Source organism: Muscardinus avellanarius, assembly GCF_963383645.1.
Source record: "Muscardinus avellanarius genome assembly, chromosome: 15".
NCBI lineage: Eukaryota > Metazoa > Chordata > Mammalia > Rodentia > Gliridae > Muscardinus > Muscardinus avellanarius.
Genome location: NC_137801.1, coordinates 38,105,850 through 38,125,076, shown reverse-complemented (window position 1 = coordinate 38,125,076; position 19,227 = coordinate 38,105,850). Strand labels below are relative to the sequence as shown.

General features: G+C 37.8%; 1 protein-coding gene across 1 annotated transcript in view; it reads right to left on the bottom strand.

The window, feature by feature from the left end:
- The window catches only part of CAMKMT (calmodulin-lysine N-methyltransferase), a gene marked incomplete at its 3' end in the record, with an annotated part of 438,709 nt that overhangs the window by 417,961 nt on the left and 1,521 nt on the right, over nt 1–19,227 (bottom strand). Inside the window, exons 2-3 of the mRNA XM_080711826.1 lie at nt 9,944–10,113; nt 1,214–1,278 (exon numbers count right to left, since the gene is read on the bottom strand). Coding sequence (XP_080567952.1) covers nt 1,214–1,278; nt 9,944–10,113 — 235 coding nt within the window. The remainder of the gene's footprint in view (nt 1–1,213; nt 1,279–9,943; nt 10,114–19,227) is intronic.

Below are 19,227 nucleotides of genomic sequence, written 5' to 3'. Positions count from 1 at the left end.
TCATATTTCATTAAGAATTCACTATCTGATGGGCGTGGCGGCGCACGCTTGTAATCCCAGCATTCGGGAGGCTGAGACCAGAGCATCGCAGTTCGCAAACAGCCTCAGCTACTTAGTGAGGCCCTCCGCAACTCAGTGAGACCCTGTTTCAAAATAAAGAATAAAAAATTGGGCAGGGTATGTAGCTCGGAGGTCAAATGCTTCTGGGTTCCATCCCCAGACCCAAAAAAGAAAATAATTCACTATCTTATAACTATCTTATGCAACAAACACAAGGGACTGCATAGCTCTCTCTCATCATGATACTCTAGTTAATTCAGTATTAACTGTATTCTTCGTTGATTTCTTTTATCATATGACATTATTTTAGAATTACTTAAGTGATTTTCTCAGTATAGAAATCTGTCACTGCCGAGCATGGTGGCGCACGCTTGTAATCCCAGCGCTTGGGAGGCTGAGGCAGAAATATCACACAAGTTCAAAGCCAGCCTCAGCTACTTAGTGAGGCTCTCAGCAACTTACTGAAACCCTGTTTCCAAATACATTATAAAAAAATAGGGCTGGGGGTACAGCCCGGAGGTAGAATGTTTCTGGGTTCCAACCCCAGGAAAGAAAGAAAGAAAGAAAGAAAGAAAGAAAGAAAGAAAGAAAGAAAGAAAGAAGGAAAGAAATCTGTCACTACTTAATCAGGGGTTTAGATGAAAAGTTAAGATATTCTATAATATTGTAATATTACATAAAATAAAAAGACTTTCATGTAATATCATCATGAAAAACATGTTCTTGATTTAAAAAAAAAACAAAAGCAAAGAAGCAGGAAATTGAATAGAAAGCACCAAAAAAGATCCTCAACTGGATTAACTAAGAAGGTCATAATGAAAACAAGAAACAAAAGGGACAGTACTGGAGAGCCCAGAGTTCCTTCTTATTTTTATTAATTTTCTTTTATCTGTTCCAGGGTTCCTTCTGACCTACATTCTGACACACACACATGCACACACCAGCTATGTGCAAAAACTGCCAAACCCATTTAGTATGCATGTTATGATAATTATTTTATAGCTAAAATCAAGAAGAGTTTCTATTTATACATATATATGTATGTATATATATATACATATAGATGATGTACATGCAAACATTGGTGAGTAGAAAAACACTATATATTTACTACTTAAAAACTGTATTTCTATAAAAGTAGCATATAACTTACAGACATTTCCTGTATTGTCAAAGCTGGTAAGAACATCTTCAACATTCAAAGATCCTTTATTATGCCTACAAAAAAAAGCATTTTCTTTAATGTTTCTGAAATACTAACATTTCTAATTTTTTAAAAAGCTGTGACTATGCAGGTATTGTGATACACATAAATCAATAAACCATTCTTTGTTATATTTTTAAAATATTTTCTGCCCACTAGAGGGAGAAGGGAAAAAAGGACCAGAATAGTCTTCAGAATATTTAATAAGTAATATTTCTTGATGATTAATCAACATCTTAAAGTTCTAACAACTTTTCAACAAATTATTGTTGTTAGTTAAATAAAGGTCTTATTTAACATTAAAGGTCAAACCAAGCCAGGCATTGTGGCACACACCCGTAATCCCAATACTTGGGAAGTGAAAGCAGAAGGCGCAAAGGTTCAAGATCAGTCTAAGAAACTCAGTGAGACTCTTAGCAACCCAGCGAGAAGCTGTTTCAAAACAAAAAGTAAAATGGACCTGCAGTAGCTGGGCGTGGTGGCGCACGTTTGTAATCCCCATGCTTGGGGGTGGAGACAGGAGGATCGCGCAGGTTCAAAGCCAGCCTCTCTGGCTTAAGAGACCCTGTTTCCAAATAAAACATAAAAAATAGGTCTGGGAGTGTGTAGCCCGGAGGTAAAAGGGTTCCATCCTCAGTACCACCAAAAAAAAAAAAAAAAAATGGGCCTGCAGTATAGTTCAGTGATAGAACCACCCTGGGTTCAATCTCCACTATCCCCCCACAAAAGGCAAACCAAAACACACACACACACACACACACACACACACTCTCACTCAATTTAGAAAATCAAAAGAAAAATAATCACCCTCCAGAACCACACTCAATAGTACATAAATTCCCTTTAAAACAGTGCAACAAATTTAGAACTTCAATTGCTAAGAACTAACTGAACCTTAAGTCTGTATAATTCATCTATGGGTAGTTCTCAGTGTCAGTGCATTTTGTTGTACAATTTGTTTAACATCTGCCCAATAATTTCATCTCCTTTTTTTAATCTCCTTTCACTTGCTCACTCTTTAAATATTTGATTAGCCGGGCGTGGTGGCACATGCTTGTAATCCCCGCACTTGGGAGGCTGAGACAGGAGGATCGCGCAGGTTCAAAGCCAGCCTCAGCTACTTAGTGAGGCTCTCAGCAGCTTAGTGAGACCCTGTTTCCAAATAAAATATAAAAAAATAGGTCTGGGAGTGTAGCCCGGAGGTAGAAAGCCTCTGGGTTCCACCCCCAGTACCACCAATAAATAAATAAATAAATAAATAAATAAATAAATAAATAAATAAATAAATAAATATTTGATTAGATTATTGCTGTTTTGGTGATGCTTATGAAGACATTATTCTTCAAATAGAAATGGACCCACCTCTCAGTAGTTCATAGTGTTTCAGTTACTTTGCTTTACGTGCGCACGTGTGCATGTGCGCCCATGTGTGCACGTGTGCGTGCATGTATGTGCATGTGTGTGTGGTGCTGAAGATAGAGCCCAGGGGCATTCTACCTGAGTTACAACCAATATCTACTTTATTTTTTATTTTGAAACATAATCTCACCAAGTTGCTGAGAGCCTCACTAAGCTTTAGAGGCTTGCTTTGAACTTGCAAGTCTCTGTCTCAACCTCCCTAGTACTGGGATTACAGGCATGCCTCACCACACCTAGTTACTTTTCTATTCTATTTCTCTACACTGTCCCTCACAAAAGTTACATCTATAGTTCTACTTTATGAAGTCTTAATAAGTTGCAATAATCATTAATAGCAGAAATAATTAACATAAAAATAATTTTGTGATTAAAATATATTATAAATATTAAAAATTATAAAGTGTTATGAACTGAATTGTGTGCTTCCCAAATTCACATACTGAAGTCCTAACCTAGGTACCTAATAATGTGGCTCTGGCTGGAGACAGGTTCTTGAAATAAGTAAAAAGGGGTCATAAGGGTGGTCCTTAATCCTATCTGACTGGAATCTTTATTTTTTTTATTTTTTTTTATTTTTTTTATTTTTTGGTGGTACTGGGGGTAGAACCCAGAGGCTTTCTACCTCCGGGCTATACTCCCAGACCCATTTTATATTTTATTTGGAAACAGGGTCTCACTAAGTTGCTGAGAACCTCACTAAGTAGCTGAGGCTGGCTTCGAACCTGTGCGATCCTCCTGTCTCAGCCTCCCAAGCGCGGGAATCTCAAGAGTGCGCCACCACGCCTGGCCTGACTGGTATCTTTATAAGAAGAGGTGAGTAAGACACAAGGGAGACTAAAGGGGCACTATATACAAAGAGGCAACAATGTGAAGAGGTAGCAGGAGGGTGGTAATCTACCTCAGAAGAAACCAACCCTAGGCCTGGTGTGTAGCATATACCTGTAATCCCAGTACTTGGGAGGCTGAGACAGGAGGATAACAAGTTCAAGGACAGCCTCAGCAAGTAGTAAAACTCTCAGCAAGCTAGCAAGACCCCAGAACAGTGAAAAACAAATTTCTGTTATTTCAGCCACTTGGTGTGTGGTATTCCTAATGGCAGTCCTAGAAAACTAAAACTAAGAGAATACTTATAAATCATATTATCCTTTTCAGAAAAAATAAACTTATTCTTTTCACAGAGACCCAGTTCATTGACAGAATGACTAAAATTGCAAAAGTTATCTGCAATCACAACTGATCAAATAAACACTGGTCTCAAAAGTATCATAATCCAAGGAAACAAAGTCACAAGCCACAAATCAAACCTTCCTCATCTTGACACAGTGATCCTGTATCTTCTCTGTGCATTTAGGATTCTAGGAATAGATGCAGTTATGCATACTGATATTATGGAAAACTAAAGTGAACACTAAAATAGGAGAAAAAGCAGCAAAAGAATTTTGAAATAGGGTCTCAATAAGTTATGAAGGCTGAGCCGGGCGTGGTGGCGCACCCTTGTAATCCCAGTACTTGGGAGGCTGAGACAGGAGGATCGCACGGGTTTGAAGCCAGCCTCAGCTACTTAGTGAGGCTCTCAGCAACTTAGTTAGACCCTGTTTCCAAATAAAATATAAAATAGGTCTGGGACTGTAATCTGGGGGTAGAAAGCCCCTAGGTTTTACCTCCAGCACCACAAATAAATAAATAAATGAGGCTAGCCTTCAACCTGCAATCCTCTTTTCTCCATCTCCCAATCTGGTAAGTAGTTCCATAAATGACTATCTATACCACAATTTTTCTTTCTCTTTCTCTCTCTCTCTCTCTCTCTCTCTCTCTCATACACACACACACACACACACACACACACACACACACACACCTCAGACATGTGCATATCAGGATGAAATATTTAAAATTATTATTGAAACAGTAGAAAAAAGGCACACATATTTTATATAAGATTATTTCTAAATCCAGAAAATGGAATAATAGAAGTGAAATGCCTATCTTAAAAGTTAAAAACACTATTCAAAATAAAAAGTAAGAGCTTTCAGAGTTATCACTGAAGCAGAACTTTAAATTCTTGCAAGCAGTATTTCTTGAAGCAAAGAAGCAGAAAGTGTACCCTATTGTATTTTTAAATAGGATACAAGGTGGAGAAACAGTAAACCTAATCCTACAACTCTAAAATGCTTCTAAACATGAGGCCAGGCATGGTGGCACATGCTTGTAATCCAAGCATTTAGGAGGCAGAGACAGAGGATTGAAGTTCACAGACAGCCTCAATTACTTAGTGAGGCCCCTTGCAACTCAGTGAGACCCTGTTTCAAAAATAAAGAATAGCTGGACATGGAGGCACACACTTGTAATCCCAGCACTTAGGAGGCTGAGACAGGAGGATCGCCCAGGTTCAAGGCCAGCCTCAGCTACTTAGTGAGGTTCTCAGCAATTTAGTGAGACCCTGTTTCCAAATAAAGTATAAAATAGGTCTGGGAGTATAGCCCAGAGGTAGAAAATCCCCTGGGTTCTACCCCCAGTACTACCAAAAAAAAAAAAAAAAAGAAAGAAAGAAAGAAAGAAAGAAAGAAAGAAAGAAAGAAAGAAAGAAAGAAAAGAAGGAATAAAATAGGGCTGGGGATGTTGCTCAGAGGTAGACTGCCCCTGGGTTCTGTACCCAGTACTGCAAGAGAGAGAGAGAGAGAGAGAGAGAGAGAGAGAGAGAGAGAGAGAGAGAAAGAGAGAGAGAGAAAGAGGCAATTACTTATTATTAAAAATCCTACAAGAAATCTTCTTATGAAAGAATGCCAATAATTGTCTTCAACGGTAAAAGAATTAGTGCTAATTATAGAAAAACTGACATGAACGCACTTTAATAAAGATTCAATTTGATGACTCCAAGTTGCCTTTCGTTTGTTCCAAACTTAAGGACTGTTCTTTGTCCATGAGTCATCAAATACTTTATTCAAATGTCAGTTCTGTTAGATCCTGTCTACCCTTAATCTTTCAATTATTTACGTAGGTCATGTCTAGACTTAATAGTTAAGTAGTAAAGCTTACAAGGAAGAAGCATTTTAAACTAATCCCTAAAAACTTTAGCCTTAGCATATACTGGCAATTAATGTTATATGACAATGACAACTTTTTTGTCAAGATATGTAAAGGATAAAAAATACACCCTTTCTTTTAAACTACAAAGCTTAAGAGATTGTTTTCCAAGCCTTTAATTACCAATAGCCAGATTATTCTCCCTGAGAGTCAATGAGCAGGTTTTCACAAACAATGCTACACTATACTTGAGTGTGAAGACACTCAAGTTTTTTCCCCCAAGAATGGCCTTCAGAATGTGGGCTAAAGCCCGGCGTGGTGGCGCACGCTTGTAATCTCCGCGCTTGGGAGGCGGAGACAGGAGGATCGCGCTGGTTCGAAGCCAGCCGCGCTGGTTTAAGAGACCCTGTTTCCAAATAAAAATATAAAAATAGGTCTGGGAGTGTAGCCCGGAGGTAGAAGGGTTTCCAGGAACCCCGGTACCACCAAAAAAAAAAAAAAAAAAAAGAATGTGGACTAAGACACAAGCCACAAGGGAAAGTAACTATTTACCAGGAAGAAAAACACTGCTTAAAAAGACAGGAGGATCACACAGGTTCGAAGCCAGCACAGCTGGCTTAAGAGACCCTGTATCCAAATAAAATATAAAATAGGTCGGAGGTAGAAGGGTTCCATTCCCAGTACCACAAAAAAAAAGAACTTAAAGCCTAAATGTACCAAGAAATTGAAACTACAGGTTAAAAGTAAGCCAACACTAAATATGCTACCAAAATCACAGACAACAAAAGAAAAAATAAATTAGGGTTTAATCAAATTTAATGGTGAATTTTATGGTATATGAATTTTATCTTGATAAACAAGAAATTGGCTAACAAAAACAAACAACAATAGAAAAAAAGAAAAAGTAAGTCAGAGTGTGGAATAGACCCCAAAAGGCTATAGAAGAACATACAGGAGAGGTTTACAGAATGAACAGTTTAAAGGATTTGATTCTATATGTAGCTTGCTTTGAAGCATTTTTAAAAATAAATAGCTGAATACTTTTTATAGTTTTTGGCATAAATTCTCCCCTACCTAAGCAATTTAATAATTTCAATGCTTTTCTTTATCATAACAATATTATGGAGGAAGAACTGGAATGCTCAGAATAACCAATGAGGAAATTAGTTATCTAGGCCTCAACTCCTTTATCTGTGCAATAAATAAACTGCCTCATAAGAGACAAGATAGTACAGAAGTTAAAAGTACAGAGTATCAGCTGGGCACAGTGGCCCACAACTGTAATCTCGGTACTTGGGAGGCTGAAACAGGAAGATCACAGGTTTGCCTCCAGCCTCAGCAACTTAGCAAGGCCCTTGGCAACTTAGTAAGAACTGGTTTCAAAAATAAAAATAAATAAAAATAAAAACAGGACTGGGAGTATTCCTCAGAGTTAGAATGCACCTGGGTGCAATCCCCAGGACCACACACACACAAAAGTGCAAGCTATGTAACTATGCATGAAAGGTTGTCAATGGGGATAGCTGGGTAAAGGGTATGTAAAAGTCACTAAACTATTTGTCTATTTGTGCAACTACTTGTAAGCCTATAATTATTTCAAAATGAAAAAAGCACACTCACTTGCTATGTGACTTCCACCAAGTTATTTAATATCTCTGTGCTTTACTTTCCTCTTCTGTAAAAGGATGAGGACAGTATTTACCTCATTAAGTTGTTATGTGGATTAAAGATAATAAGACATGGATACAACTCACAAGAGCACTGTTACAATAATTGTCAGCCATTATTAATATTATGATTTTTCAAAAATTATCCTAAGATCACCAGGCATGGTGGCACACGTTTGTAATCCCAGCACTTGAGAGACTGAGACAGGAGGATCACACAGGTTCAAGGCCAGCCTCAGCTACTTAGTGAGGTTCTCAGCAACTTAGTGAGACCCTGTTTCCAAATAAAGTATAAAATAGGTCTGGGAGTACAGCCCGGAGGTAGAAAGCCCCTGGGTTCTATCCCCAGTACCACACACACAAAAAAAATTTATCCTAAAATCATACTCTGCTCCAGAATTCCGTGTGTCTAAGGCACTGCTATTTTTGCCTTACTAATGTGGAGGGAAACTAGAATTCAAAATAAAATTTTGGTAACCCTTTTGGCCAGAAATTTAGTTTAGTCACTTATCTTTTCTCTATAATTCAGTATTCAATATAATACACACACATATAGTACTATATATCCACATTTTTGATATATGAACATATATACATACTTGTAATTATTTCAAAAATTAAGCCGGGCGTGGTGGCGCACGCTTGTAATCCCCACGCTTGGGAGGTGGAGACAGGAGGATCGCGCAGGTTCGAAGCCTCTTGCTTGTTTAAGAAACCCTGTTTCCAAATAAAAATATAAAAAATAGGTCTGGGAGTATCGCCCAGAGAAGGGTTTCCAGGAACTCCAGTACCACCAAAAAAAATAAATAATAATAATAATAATAATAATAATAATAATAATATATCACAAAGAACCATGCTTTGGAAAAGAATCTCAATTTACGCTACAGCGTGAACCCCAAATAATGCTATGTCAGTATTATCTCCATTATAGGTGTATAACTAGGCCTTATTTGAAAAGATCTCAAAAATGGAAAATTTCACATTCTCCCTGGCCAACCTTAAGATGTCAATAAATGCCTTAAAGATGTAAATAAATTACTTTTGCTACAATTTACAATTCCTGCCCCTTATTACTAGTGAATATAGAAGAAAAGTTTTAATTTATACCTGAAAACTCCTACTGGATTACTCTGTTTTTCCTTCTTTTTAATTTCCTTATGCATACTATCTCTTTTTTGGCTTTTCAGTACTGGGGATGGAACCCAGGGGCATTCTACCTCCGAACTACACCCCCAGCCCTATTTTTTATTCTTTATTTTGAAACTGGGTCTCACTGAGTTGCAAATGGCCTCCCTAAGTAGCTGAGGCTGTCCTCAAACCATGATCTTCCTGTCTCACAGTCTCCCAAATGTTGAGGTTACAAGTGTACGCTACCACAACCGGCTTGCATACTATCTTTGAACAATTTAATAATCTTTATTCCTAGTTCTTAGCATTATTGTAAACACTGCATGAAACAGAACTCTAACAAAGTACCCAGCTCCGTACCTGGTACATAGTAGGCATACAATGTGCTTTTCTTTCCGTCCTTACCAGGGATTAATTATCTCCAGCAGAGTACAGTGTAATTGAGGAATTCTAATTAGGTTTCATAATGAATGTAAAGGTAAATTCACAAATGTAAGTCTCTTTTATTTGGATGTTTCAATAAAACAGTACAGAACCAGATCCTAACTTTTTCCCAGCCCATCCTCGTCCATTTTATTCAAATCTCAAATTTTTTAGCTACGATGGTACCTCTTAAACCTTAGAAATTTTAATATAAAATGGTTTAAGGAACATATACTATAAATAGACATCCTTTGTGAAATTATTCTTAAAATGATTCGTAGCCTCACCCAGTCACATATCCACCAAAAATGTTTTTTGCTCTTCTTAACAGTGACTATAAATGTGCTCCTCCCTCCCTTTCAAAATGTGAAATCATATCAGAAAAGGCAGATTTCGTAAAATGAAACTACAGTATTATTGCAACATACTAGAATATAACTATGAGAAGATTAATTCAGTAAAAGTGGTATCTTGTTACTTCAGTTTGCAACTCTCTTGTCTCTTTTCTAGCAATTTTTAAAGTCAGAATACTCTATGTGCTTCTCACAACATCAGTGTTTTCAGCTGAATTTTCTCCTCCTATTCTTCAGGTTCTATTCTGAAAATGACAAAATATGAATGGGAAAAATACCAAAGCTTGATTTTTCAGATAACTACTACTTGAAGAATAGTTTGGAAAAATTCTGTTTTCATTTTCAGCCTTCTTTGCCTGAAAAGGAATTTGGCTTTTTGTCATAATCCAATGCTAGGAGAGAACAGTTAAATTGAACCCTTTGATTTGCAACCCACTTTATCCTCAAATGCCACCATGTTCCTGAGGTTCACTTTTTTCTAGTTTGACAGTACAGCAAAACTCAGTTAAAGCAGCAGGATTTTCCAACACAAAGTGGTAAAACCTATGGCCTAATAAAGATTGCCTGTAAATTCAATAGAAGAAATAATTCGACTCTTAATGATAATTTGTCTTCTACACGAGAAAAACAATTTTAAAAATCTTAACTAGAATAATGATTACCTCAAGGAGATACTATATTCAGGATAGAAGACACTTGTATATTGGACCCACGCACCAGCCTCTTCAGTTTCCCTTTTTTTGGCTTCTGTTACTGAAAACAGATTAAATGATTCAAATCTTCTTACAGACACATGTCGCAGACAGTCATCCAAGTGTTTCTGCTTCAGAACCTTTGAAATGAAATCAAAAGTTGTAGTCGTATTATATAAATATATCATAAGTATTCAAATGTTAAGTAGCAAGAGGACTTTCACTTCTAATAATGACAGATTAAACAGTTCAAACCAACCTCCTTGGGAACACATCTAGAAAAGACAGAAACTGGGGATGGAACCCAGGGGCTTTCTACCCCCAGGCTATACTCCCAGACCTATTTTATATTTTATTTGCAAACAGAGTCTCACTAAGTTGCTGAGAGCCTCTCTAACTAGCTGAGGCTGGCTTTGAACCTGCGCAATCCTCGTATCTCAGCCTCCCAAATGCTGGGATTACAAACGTGAGGTATCCTGAAGACAGATAGTGAAGATTTACTAGCAGTACAGAGTAAATCCCCAGTATCAAAAAAAAAAAAGCAAAGAAAACTAGTCAATAAGAAGAATCAATATCCCTCTTTCTCTTTCTTTCCTACAGAAACTGTAATTGAGGCTATTCAAAGATGAAAGAAGTTTCTCTTTATAACATTATTCCAAATAAAAATGAAGAATGACAGCAGAGCACGGTGGCACATGCCTATAATCCCAGTACGTTAGAGGCTACAGCAGGAGTTCAAGGTCTGCCCCAGCAACTTAAGGGGATCCTGTTTCAAAATAAAAAATAAAGCCAGGCATGGTGGCACATAATTATAATCCCAGTACTTGGGAGGCTGAGACAGGAGGATCGCAAGTTTGCAGCCAGCCTCAGCTACTTAGTGAGGCCCTCCGCAACTTAGTGAGACCCAGTTTCAAAAATAAAGAATTAAAAAATGGGGCTGGGGAGTATAGCTCAAAGGTAGAAAGTCCGTGGATTCCATCCCCAGTACCGCAAAAATAATTAATTAATCAAAATAAATAAAATATATTAAATAATAAAATTGGACTGGGGATCTAGCTCAGAGGTAAAACACCCCTGGATTCATTCCCCACTACCAATGAAAACAAACAGACAAAAAGACACATAAAGAAAGGTTTCCTTAGTGCAAGATCTACAAGTACACCACACAATCATTTTCAAAACATGGTCTGTAGTGTCTTTCATTTCCTACAATAAAACCAGAGGCTCCACAGAGCACAAAATACAGTAACAACTCTATTCACTATCTATAGACTAACAGACGCTCTCCATTCTGTCTATTAAATATTTAGACTGGGCCATGTCAGCCAAAAGACAGTGACTGATGCTCCATTCTTCTCCTTCCCTGCTGAACTGTATGTGAAATCAATTGTGCCTTCTTACAAGCTTCTTTACAGGAGCTAGTTATCAATAACAAATATACTATGTGACAAATATTAATGACAAATAGTTAATTTGTTATCAATTAAATATTATAAAAACTAATGAAATAATACTAAACAAGAGTTGTTGCTGCCACAAAGACCAAGTTGAATGTTTTGGAAAGACAAAGGTAAGTTTGCCTGATTAAAGGCAACAAAGTAAATCCCATCTCACGCACGCACGCACGCACGCACGCAAGTTACTTAAGATTTTACTCTCAATGGAAACCATCTATAAAATTTGGAGAACTATGCCGGGCGTGGTGGCGCACGCTTGTAATCCCCACGCTTGGGAGGCAGAGACAGGAGGATCGCGCAGGTTCGAAGCCAGCCACACGCGCTGGCTTAGGAGACCCTGTTTCTAAATAAAAATGTAAAAATAGGTCTGGGAGTGTAGCCCGGGAGGTAGAAGGGCTTCCAGGAATCCCAGTACCACCAAAATAAATAAATAAATAAATAAAATAAAATAAATAAATAAATAAATAAATAAATTTGGAGAACTAATTATAAATATCTAAAAGGATTCAGCATTCAAATTGCAACTTCATTTACCTCAGGAACTTTTTTGATTAACCAGTCCAGATAACAAGTCTTCTACTGCAGAGCATCCTGTGCAGGGAACAATTTTAGTCACTCATATGGAATTATTTTTCTGGTACTAAGGGTCTTCAGTGTGTTTCCTCAAAATGAGAGAAGTAGTCCTTTTCCATAGTGTTTATACTGATTATAAAATGTAGCTTTTTTGGTGGTACTGGGGATGGAACCCAGGGGCATTCTACCTCTTGAGCTACACCCCTAACCCTATTTTTGGTTCTTTATTTTGAAACCAGGTCTCATGGAGTTGCAAAGGGCCTCACTAAGTAGCTGAGGCTGAACCACAATCCTCCTGTCTCAGTCTCCCAAATGCTGGGATTATAAGCATGCGCCACCACACCCAGCAAAATGTAACTTTTTTCTTCCTTCTGATGTTACACTGAATAGACCCCCATTTGACCATGGCATACTGTCAACTAAAAGGCATATTACAATTGCAAAGAGGTTAACATTTAAGATGTGCATGTTTGACTATATGAAAATGGTTTGGAAATAATTATGTTCATTCTAAAGAGAAGTTAAAATACAGAAGAGTAAAAATTCACCTCAGTTCCTGCCATTCAGAGACAGCACACATTAAATACCCATCCACAGATGATTAAATAAGTAGCTATGAGTAATTTCTTGTGTGTGTGTGCACTAAGCAATGTTTTTAAATGTTAAATAGATAAAGAAAACCTGTGTTCTGAATACATATAATAGGATTAAGAAATAAAAAATAAGAGTCAGGCGCAGTGGTACACCTGTAATCCAAGTACTTAGGCTGAGACAGGAAGATCACTGGTTACAGGCCAGCCTCAGCAACTTATAGAGACCCTTTTTTGAAATAAAAAGTAGGGCTGGATCTAGGCAGGGTAGCACATACCTATAATTCCAACACTTGGCTAAGACAGAAGGATCACAGGTTCAAGGAAAGCCTTGGAAACATAGTAAGAATCTCAGCAACTTAGCAAGAACCTGTTTCCAAACAAATAATTTTAAAAAGGGCTAGAGGATGGAGGTGTAGCTCAAAGGAAGAATCCCTGGGTTCAATATCTAGTATCACCAAAAAAAAAGGACTGGGGTTATAGCTCAGAGGTAGAACATTCATAGTACCAGAATAGGGAAAAAAGAGGAAGGAGAAGAGGAAAGAAAGACAGAAAGAAATAGAAAATGAAATTGTTTCTAGCGCTGAAAAATAATTTGACTCTAAAATAATCAGAGATGAAAGAAGTCTATTCTCATTCCCTCATTTACAAGTGAAAAAACTGGTACCCTAAAATGTTGCTCACCATCACACAAAGTTAAGGGCAGATTTGGGTTTAAAAGCAAAGTGTGTTGAATTCTATTCCAAAAACATGCTGCCTCTAAGTATTGGTAGTCAAACAAACAACATTCTGCTTTGATTTGAATTGTACTGTGAAATAGTCTATCAGAACCATCAGCCAGGTATTCAGCTGTCTAAGCAAGATTTTTCCTTTTATAAGTGTTTGTGAATACCTGTCCTTGCTACTTTTTCATCTGCTCCACATCCCTTCCTTTTGGGTACCACTCCTCCCTTGCTCTGAGTAATTCTAGTGGGGTTATTATCTTCCCTGCCACAGAGGGGCTGATGACCCAGGTTAGCCAAAGTGCCCCATTCTCCCAGATACCTTAATTGTTCCAAACTTGGCCTACCAGAGTTGTTTGGAGCAAATGATTTAGATGTCGGGAAAATGGTTCAATCCTTTTGGATAAATAACAGAGTAGATACTGAGTGGCTGAAGTGCTAATGGCCATCTTTGCTATCAGGTCATAGAACCCAACAAAGAAGTAAACATCAGAGCCTCTATGGCTACTGATCGAAAGACTTCTAGATCTAATTAGATACTAGACTCAAATCTCTACAACTTAGCCTGTGATTTGATACCAATAAGGAATGAGGCCAATCACATTTTCTCTCAAAAATGTGAATTCCAAAATACAGGAAATATTAAATAGTTAATATAAAGTAAAGGATCATAAAGTGGAGCCCTGTAGGTAACAGACAGAACCATGTGGGAGAAAATAAGCAGACATAAATAGATGTCATGAAGGTGTCTCACAAGAGAAAGTGTGTTTCATATCTCTTGCACTGCTTAGATTCCTAACAGTTTTGTAGTTTTGGGTGTATGTGAGACATAAATGATCGACTCATTGAAAACATTTACTAAGAGTCTACAAATGTTTAATATATGTGGTACAATACATTATTATGAAAAATATTCACTTCTTTCCTTCCTCTAAAGAAACAATATACTTCCCTGCCCCTTGAGTTTGGGCTAGTTTATCTTACTATGGCCATCAGGATGTTAGCACACATCATGCCAAGAGAGATCTAAAAGATGTTTTTGTGATCGGCTTGCTTACACCTCTGCCACCACAATAAAGAACATGCCAATCAACTGATCCAAGGATTGTAAGCATGTGAACCAAGCATGCAGCATAAATCCACTGAGCTAATCATAGCTTATGCCATTCAACTCCCAGATAGCAAACAGATGCACAAACAAAATAAATTCTCACTATTGTATGTTATCGTGATATCATAGTTGTTTGTTATTCAATAATAGTTAACAAAAACAGTGTGCTAAGGACTCAGTGTTGTGGGCTACCTAAAGGCTGTCCTTAATCGATTCTTTCCACAAGCTTTTATTTTATTTTATTTTTAGAGGTACTGGGGTATTGAACCCAAGAGCATTCTACCTCTGAGCTAGATCCCAGCCCTATTTTATTATTTATTTATTTATTTACTTATCTATTTATTTTTATATTTTGTGGTACAGAGGAGAAACACAGGGGCATTCTACATCCTAGCTATACCCCAGCCCTATTTTTTATTCTTTATTTTGGAACAGGGTCTCATTGGGTTGCAAAGGGCCTCACTAAGTAGCTGAGGCTGTCCGTGAACTGAGATCTTCCTGTCTCAATCTCCCAAATGCTGGGATTACAAGCATGCACCACCACACCAGCTTATTTTTTACTTTTGAAACAGGTTCTCACTAAGTTGTTCCATGAGCTTTTAACAGTATAAGAAGAAGAGGAGGAGGAGGACAAGGACGAGGAGGAGGAAGAGCAGGAGGAGAAGGAGGAGGAAAGGTCCAACTAGTTGCAGAGGATGGAGATTAATAAGGCATCATGATTTCCCAGGGAATATATCCCATTCTAGTGCAAAAAAACTCTAACTAAATAATCATAAAAGAATAAGAAGTGCCCTAGTAAAGCAAGCTGTGAGTTTAACTCAATTCAGAAGTCTCCACAGAAGAATGGAAGTGTGAAGAATGACCAGTTCAGACTTCCGGGAAGATGGCGACCGAGAAAAGCGGGGCTTAAGAGTCCCGCTAACAACCAATCTCCATTACCACAAAAAGAGCGCCTTTCATAGCCAGAAAACACCATCACCAGAAAAACAAAAAAACCACCAGGCTCCAGAGAGAAAGCGGACTGAGAACAGAGCTCAGGGCCACAGAGGAGACACACGCGCCCGAGGACGCGGCAGCAGCGCCATACTGCCGGCGGCAGCGGCGAACTCAGCGGCCGGCTACAGCAAGCCGAGGTGAGCCGATGCGGAACAGCCAGGCGGGATCTTTCGGCGCAGACAGCATTTAAAGCTCCCAGTGGCTGAGCTCAGCACACGCTGCAGGGATTCAGAGTAGAAATCAAAACCAGAGAAGAAAAAATACGCCAGCCTCATGGCCGAGGGCGTGGCAGAGGCGCCATATTGCCACCGGCGGCGGCAGCAGCAGTGAATTCACCGAGTCCAGTACAGCTACATCTGCGTACTCAAGAACAGTGAGTCAAATTGCGGGCCACAGAGGAGAAATCCCAGTATTGTGCCTCCTGGGACTTGACCCAGTGAGGGAGTGGTGGTGGCAGAGATATCACACCATAGGAGAGCGTGCAACCTGGCACCCCCCGTAGTTTAAAGCAGCCTCTATCGACTCCCTGGGTCGGAGACTCTGTGATACAACCCAGTAAAGGAGTAGTAGGGTCTGAGATAATACAGACTCGAGATCCAGAGCACCTTAAGTGAAGCCATAGTGACCCAAGGGAAGAACCCAGAGAAGGCACAAACCTCCGAAATCATGGGAAAGAGGAATAACACTGAAGTAATGAATGTGCACAACCCCACAACATCAGAACCTGATAAAACAGAAAATCAGAGATTTCTAGAAGATCAAATCAGGAAAATAACTGTAGAAATAATAGAGGTGCTTCGAAAAGAACTCAGAGAGAGCCAAAAAGAGATAAAGGATGCAATTAATGAAGTAAAGGCCTCAATTCAAAGCACAAACAACCGATTAGACCACATGGAGAACAGAATCTCGCTCTTAGAAGATGAGCAATCCAAAAATGAATGCATAGTTTCTAATCTAGAAAAAGATATCCAACAGCAGGAATCTGACATTGAAGAAATATGGGCCCATCTTAAGAGAGCTAACCTAAGAATAATTGGAATAGAGGAGGGAAAAGAAAGTGATACCAAAGGGATCAACAATCTCTTCAAGGAAGTAATAGCAGAAAATTTTCCAAATATAGAGCAAGAGGTTGATACACAGATCCAGGAAACTTATAGAACTCCCTTTAGACAGGATCCGAGAAGAGGATCCCCACGCCATATAATTGTCAAAATGACCAATGTGGAAGCCAAGCAGAGAATCTTAAAGGCAACAAAAACAAAGGGCCAAGTGACATTCAGAGGCAAACCAATTCGAATCACTCCAGACTTCCCAAACCAAGTCATGAGAGCCAGAAGGGCTTGGAGTAACATATTCCAAACTCTGAAAGAAAACAACTTCCAGCCAAAAATTTCCTATCCAGCAAAACTTTCTATCAAATTAGATGGAGAAATAAGAAGCTTCCATGACAAACAGAAACTGAAGGAATTTATGTCTTCAAAACCAGCGCTAGAGAAAATACTCAAAGAGATTAACTACAAAGAAGAAATAGGTAACACTCACCAGAACCAGAGAAACAAGAGTTTCCATCCAGCAGACAACTAAGATTGGTTATCTGTGGAGATTCATTATTTATGTTAGTCTTTTACCTATCTCTAAATTGTATTGTTTGCCTTTATTGTTGTTAATTTTTAGGATTTCTAGTTGGAATATTAATATATCTTCAGATATAGCATTTGGAAATATTTTATCCAATTCTATTAGTAACTTTTAACTCTGTTTACATTGTCTTTGGATATACAATATTTTCTTTTATTTTTTAGGGAGTTTGTATCCCCTTTTGTTGCCTGTGCCATTGAAATCATATCCAAGAAATCACTGCCAATTTCAATGTTGTGAGGTTTTATGACCCAGATTTTCTCCTAAAAGTTTATAGTCTTAAGATTTATATTTAGGTCTTTTATCTATTTTGAGTTAATACTTGTATATGGGATTAGGTAAGGGTCCAATTTTATTCTTTTCCATGTAATTATTATTTTTCAACAATATTTAGTTAAAAGAGTATTATTTCTACCACCAAATCTTCGTGGAAACCTTGTCAAAAATAACTTGACAATATAGGGAAGAATTTAGCTCTAGGCTTGTATTTAACTCCAATGGTCTATATATCTGCCTTTAGAACAGTACTACACTGTTTCAATTATTGTAGCTTTATATGGTTTGAAATCAGAAAATATACATCTTCTAGCTTTGTTTTTGCTTCGAGATTGTTTTGGGTATCTAGAGTCCATATTCCATATCAGGATAGATTTTTTTCTGAAAAATAAATATATGATAGTTTCACCTAAAAAAAAGAAAAAAATATTCTCTGGTAAGAAAGAAAGCAAAAAGAAATATTGAAATGTTATCTTTAAGTCATCAAAAGCTTGGTATCAGACAAATGAAACTGTTATGTGAGATTATCATTTTTAATTTTGGATATATTGCTATAATACTAGATGTCAACCACTAAGCCAAGCATGGGAGGGAGGGATGGGGAGAGAATGGGGTGGGGATCGGGTGGGGGCTGACTGGGCGATGTGTGCATGTATGTCTACAAAAGTTTGTATCCCACTATGATGTATGAATACAGTGCACCAATAAAATAAAATTAAAAAAAAAAAAAAAGAATGACCAGTTATTTACCAAGTAAAGAAGAAAAGACTCTAAGCAGGCACCTGTGTACCAAATCATTACATGCAAAAACATGTAGAGTTCAAATGAAAGCCATAGCTAAAGCTTATCAGATTTGGACAGCAATTCAGAATGAACATAGGTCAACTAAGGTATTTTACTATACTATGAACACATGTCACAGAGAGCAAAACAAGATAGTGTGTATCAAAAAAAATAATAACAGAATGAAAATGAATCCCTTGCCCAAAATGCTTGGGGTTAGAAATTTTTCAGATTTTTTTGAATTTTTAGAATATGTACACATATAAGATATCTTAGGGATGGAACCCAAGTCTAAACACAAAAATAATTTGTTTCACATGTAACTTCTATAGACAGCCTGAAGATAATTCTATAAAATATATTTAGAGCACCTGCATTTTGACAACTACATGTCCCAAAAAAGTAAGGTGTGGAATTCCCCATTTATGGCATGTCAGTACTAGAGAAGTTTCGGTTTTGGGAGCTGATTTCAGATTTGGGTTTTTTTTCAGATTAAAAATGCTCAACCAAACCAGGTGTGGTGGCACATGCCTGTAATCCCAGTAACTGGGAGGCTGAGACAGGAGGATGGCAGGTTAGAGGCCACCCTCAGCAATTTGGCCAGACCATTAGCAACTTAGCTAGGCTCGTGTTCAAAATAAAAAATAAAAGCGGCTTGGAGTGTAGCTCAGAGGTAGATTGTCTCTAGGTTCAACCCCTATCCCCCCCCCAATGCTCAACTAAAATATGATAGAAGACCATTGTTTACCACTTTTTAAATTCTACTTAAGGGCTATTTACTTTACTATAGACAGTTCCTATAAAATAATCTATGAAGATATTCATTTTATTGTCCTATAATGTCATTTAAACCCCTAACAGCAAAACAAGACCATTAATGCTCTGGAAGATTGTCAATGCACTAGTAGGAAATTATTTTCCAGGGGTTAAATTGGTGATGTGTACATGTATGTACACACAAGTTTTTTACCCCAATATGAATATAATGCACAAATTTAAAAAATAGATGACAAATTTTTTTTAAAAAAAGATTTTCCAGCCTGGCGTGGTGGCGCTTGTAATCCCTGTGCTTGGGAGGCGGAGACAGGAGGATCGCGCAGGTTCAAAG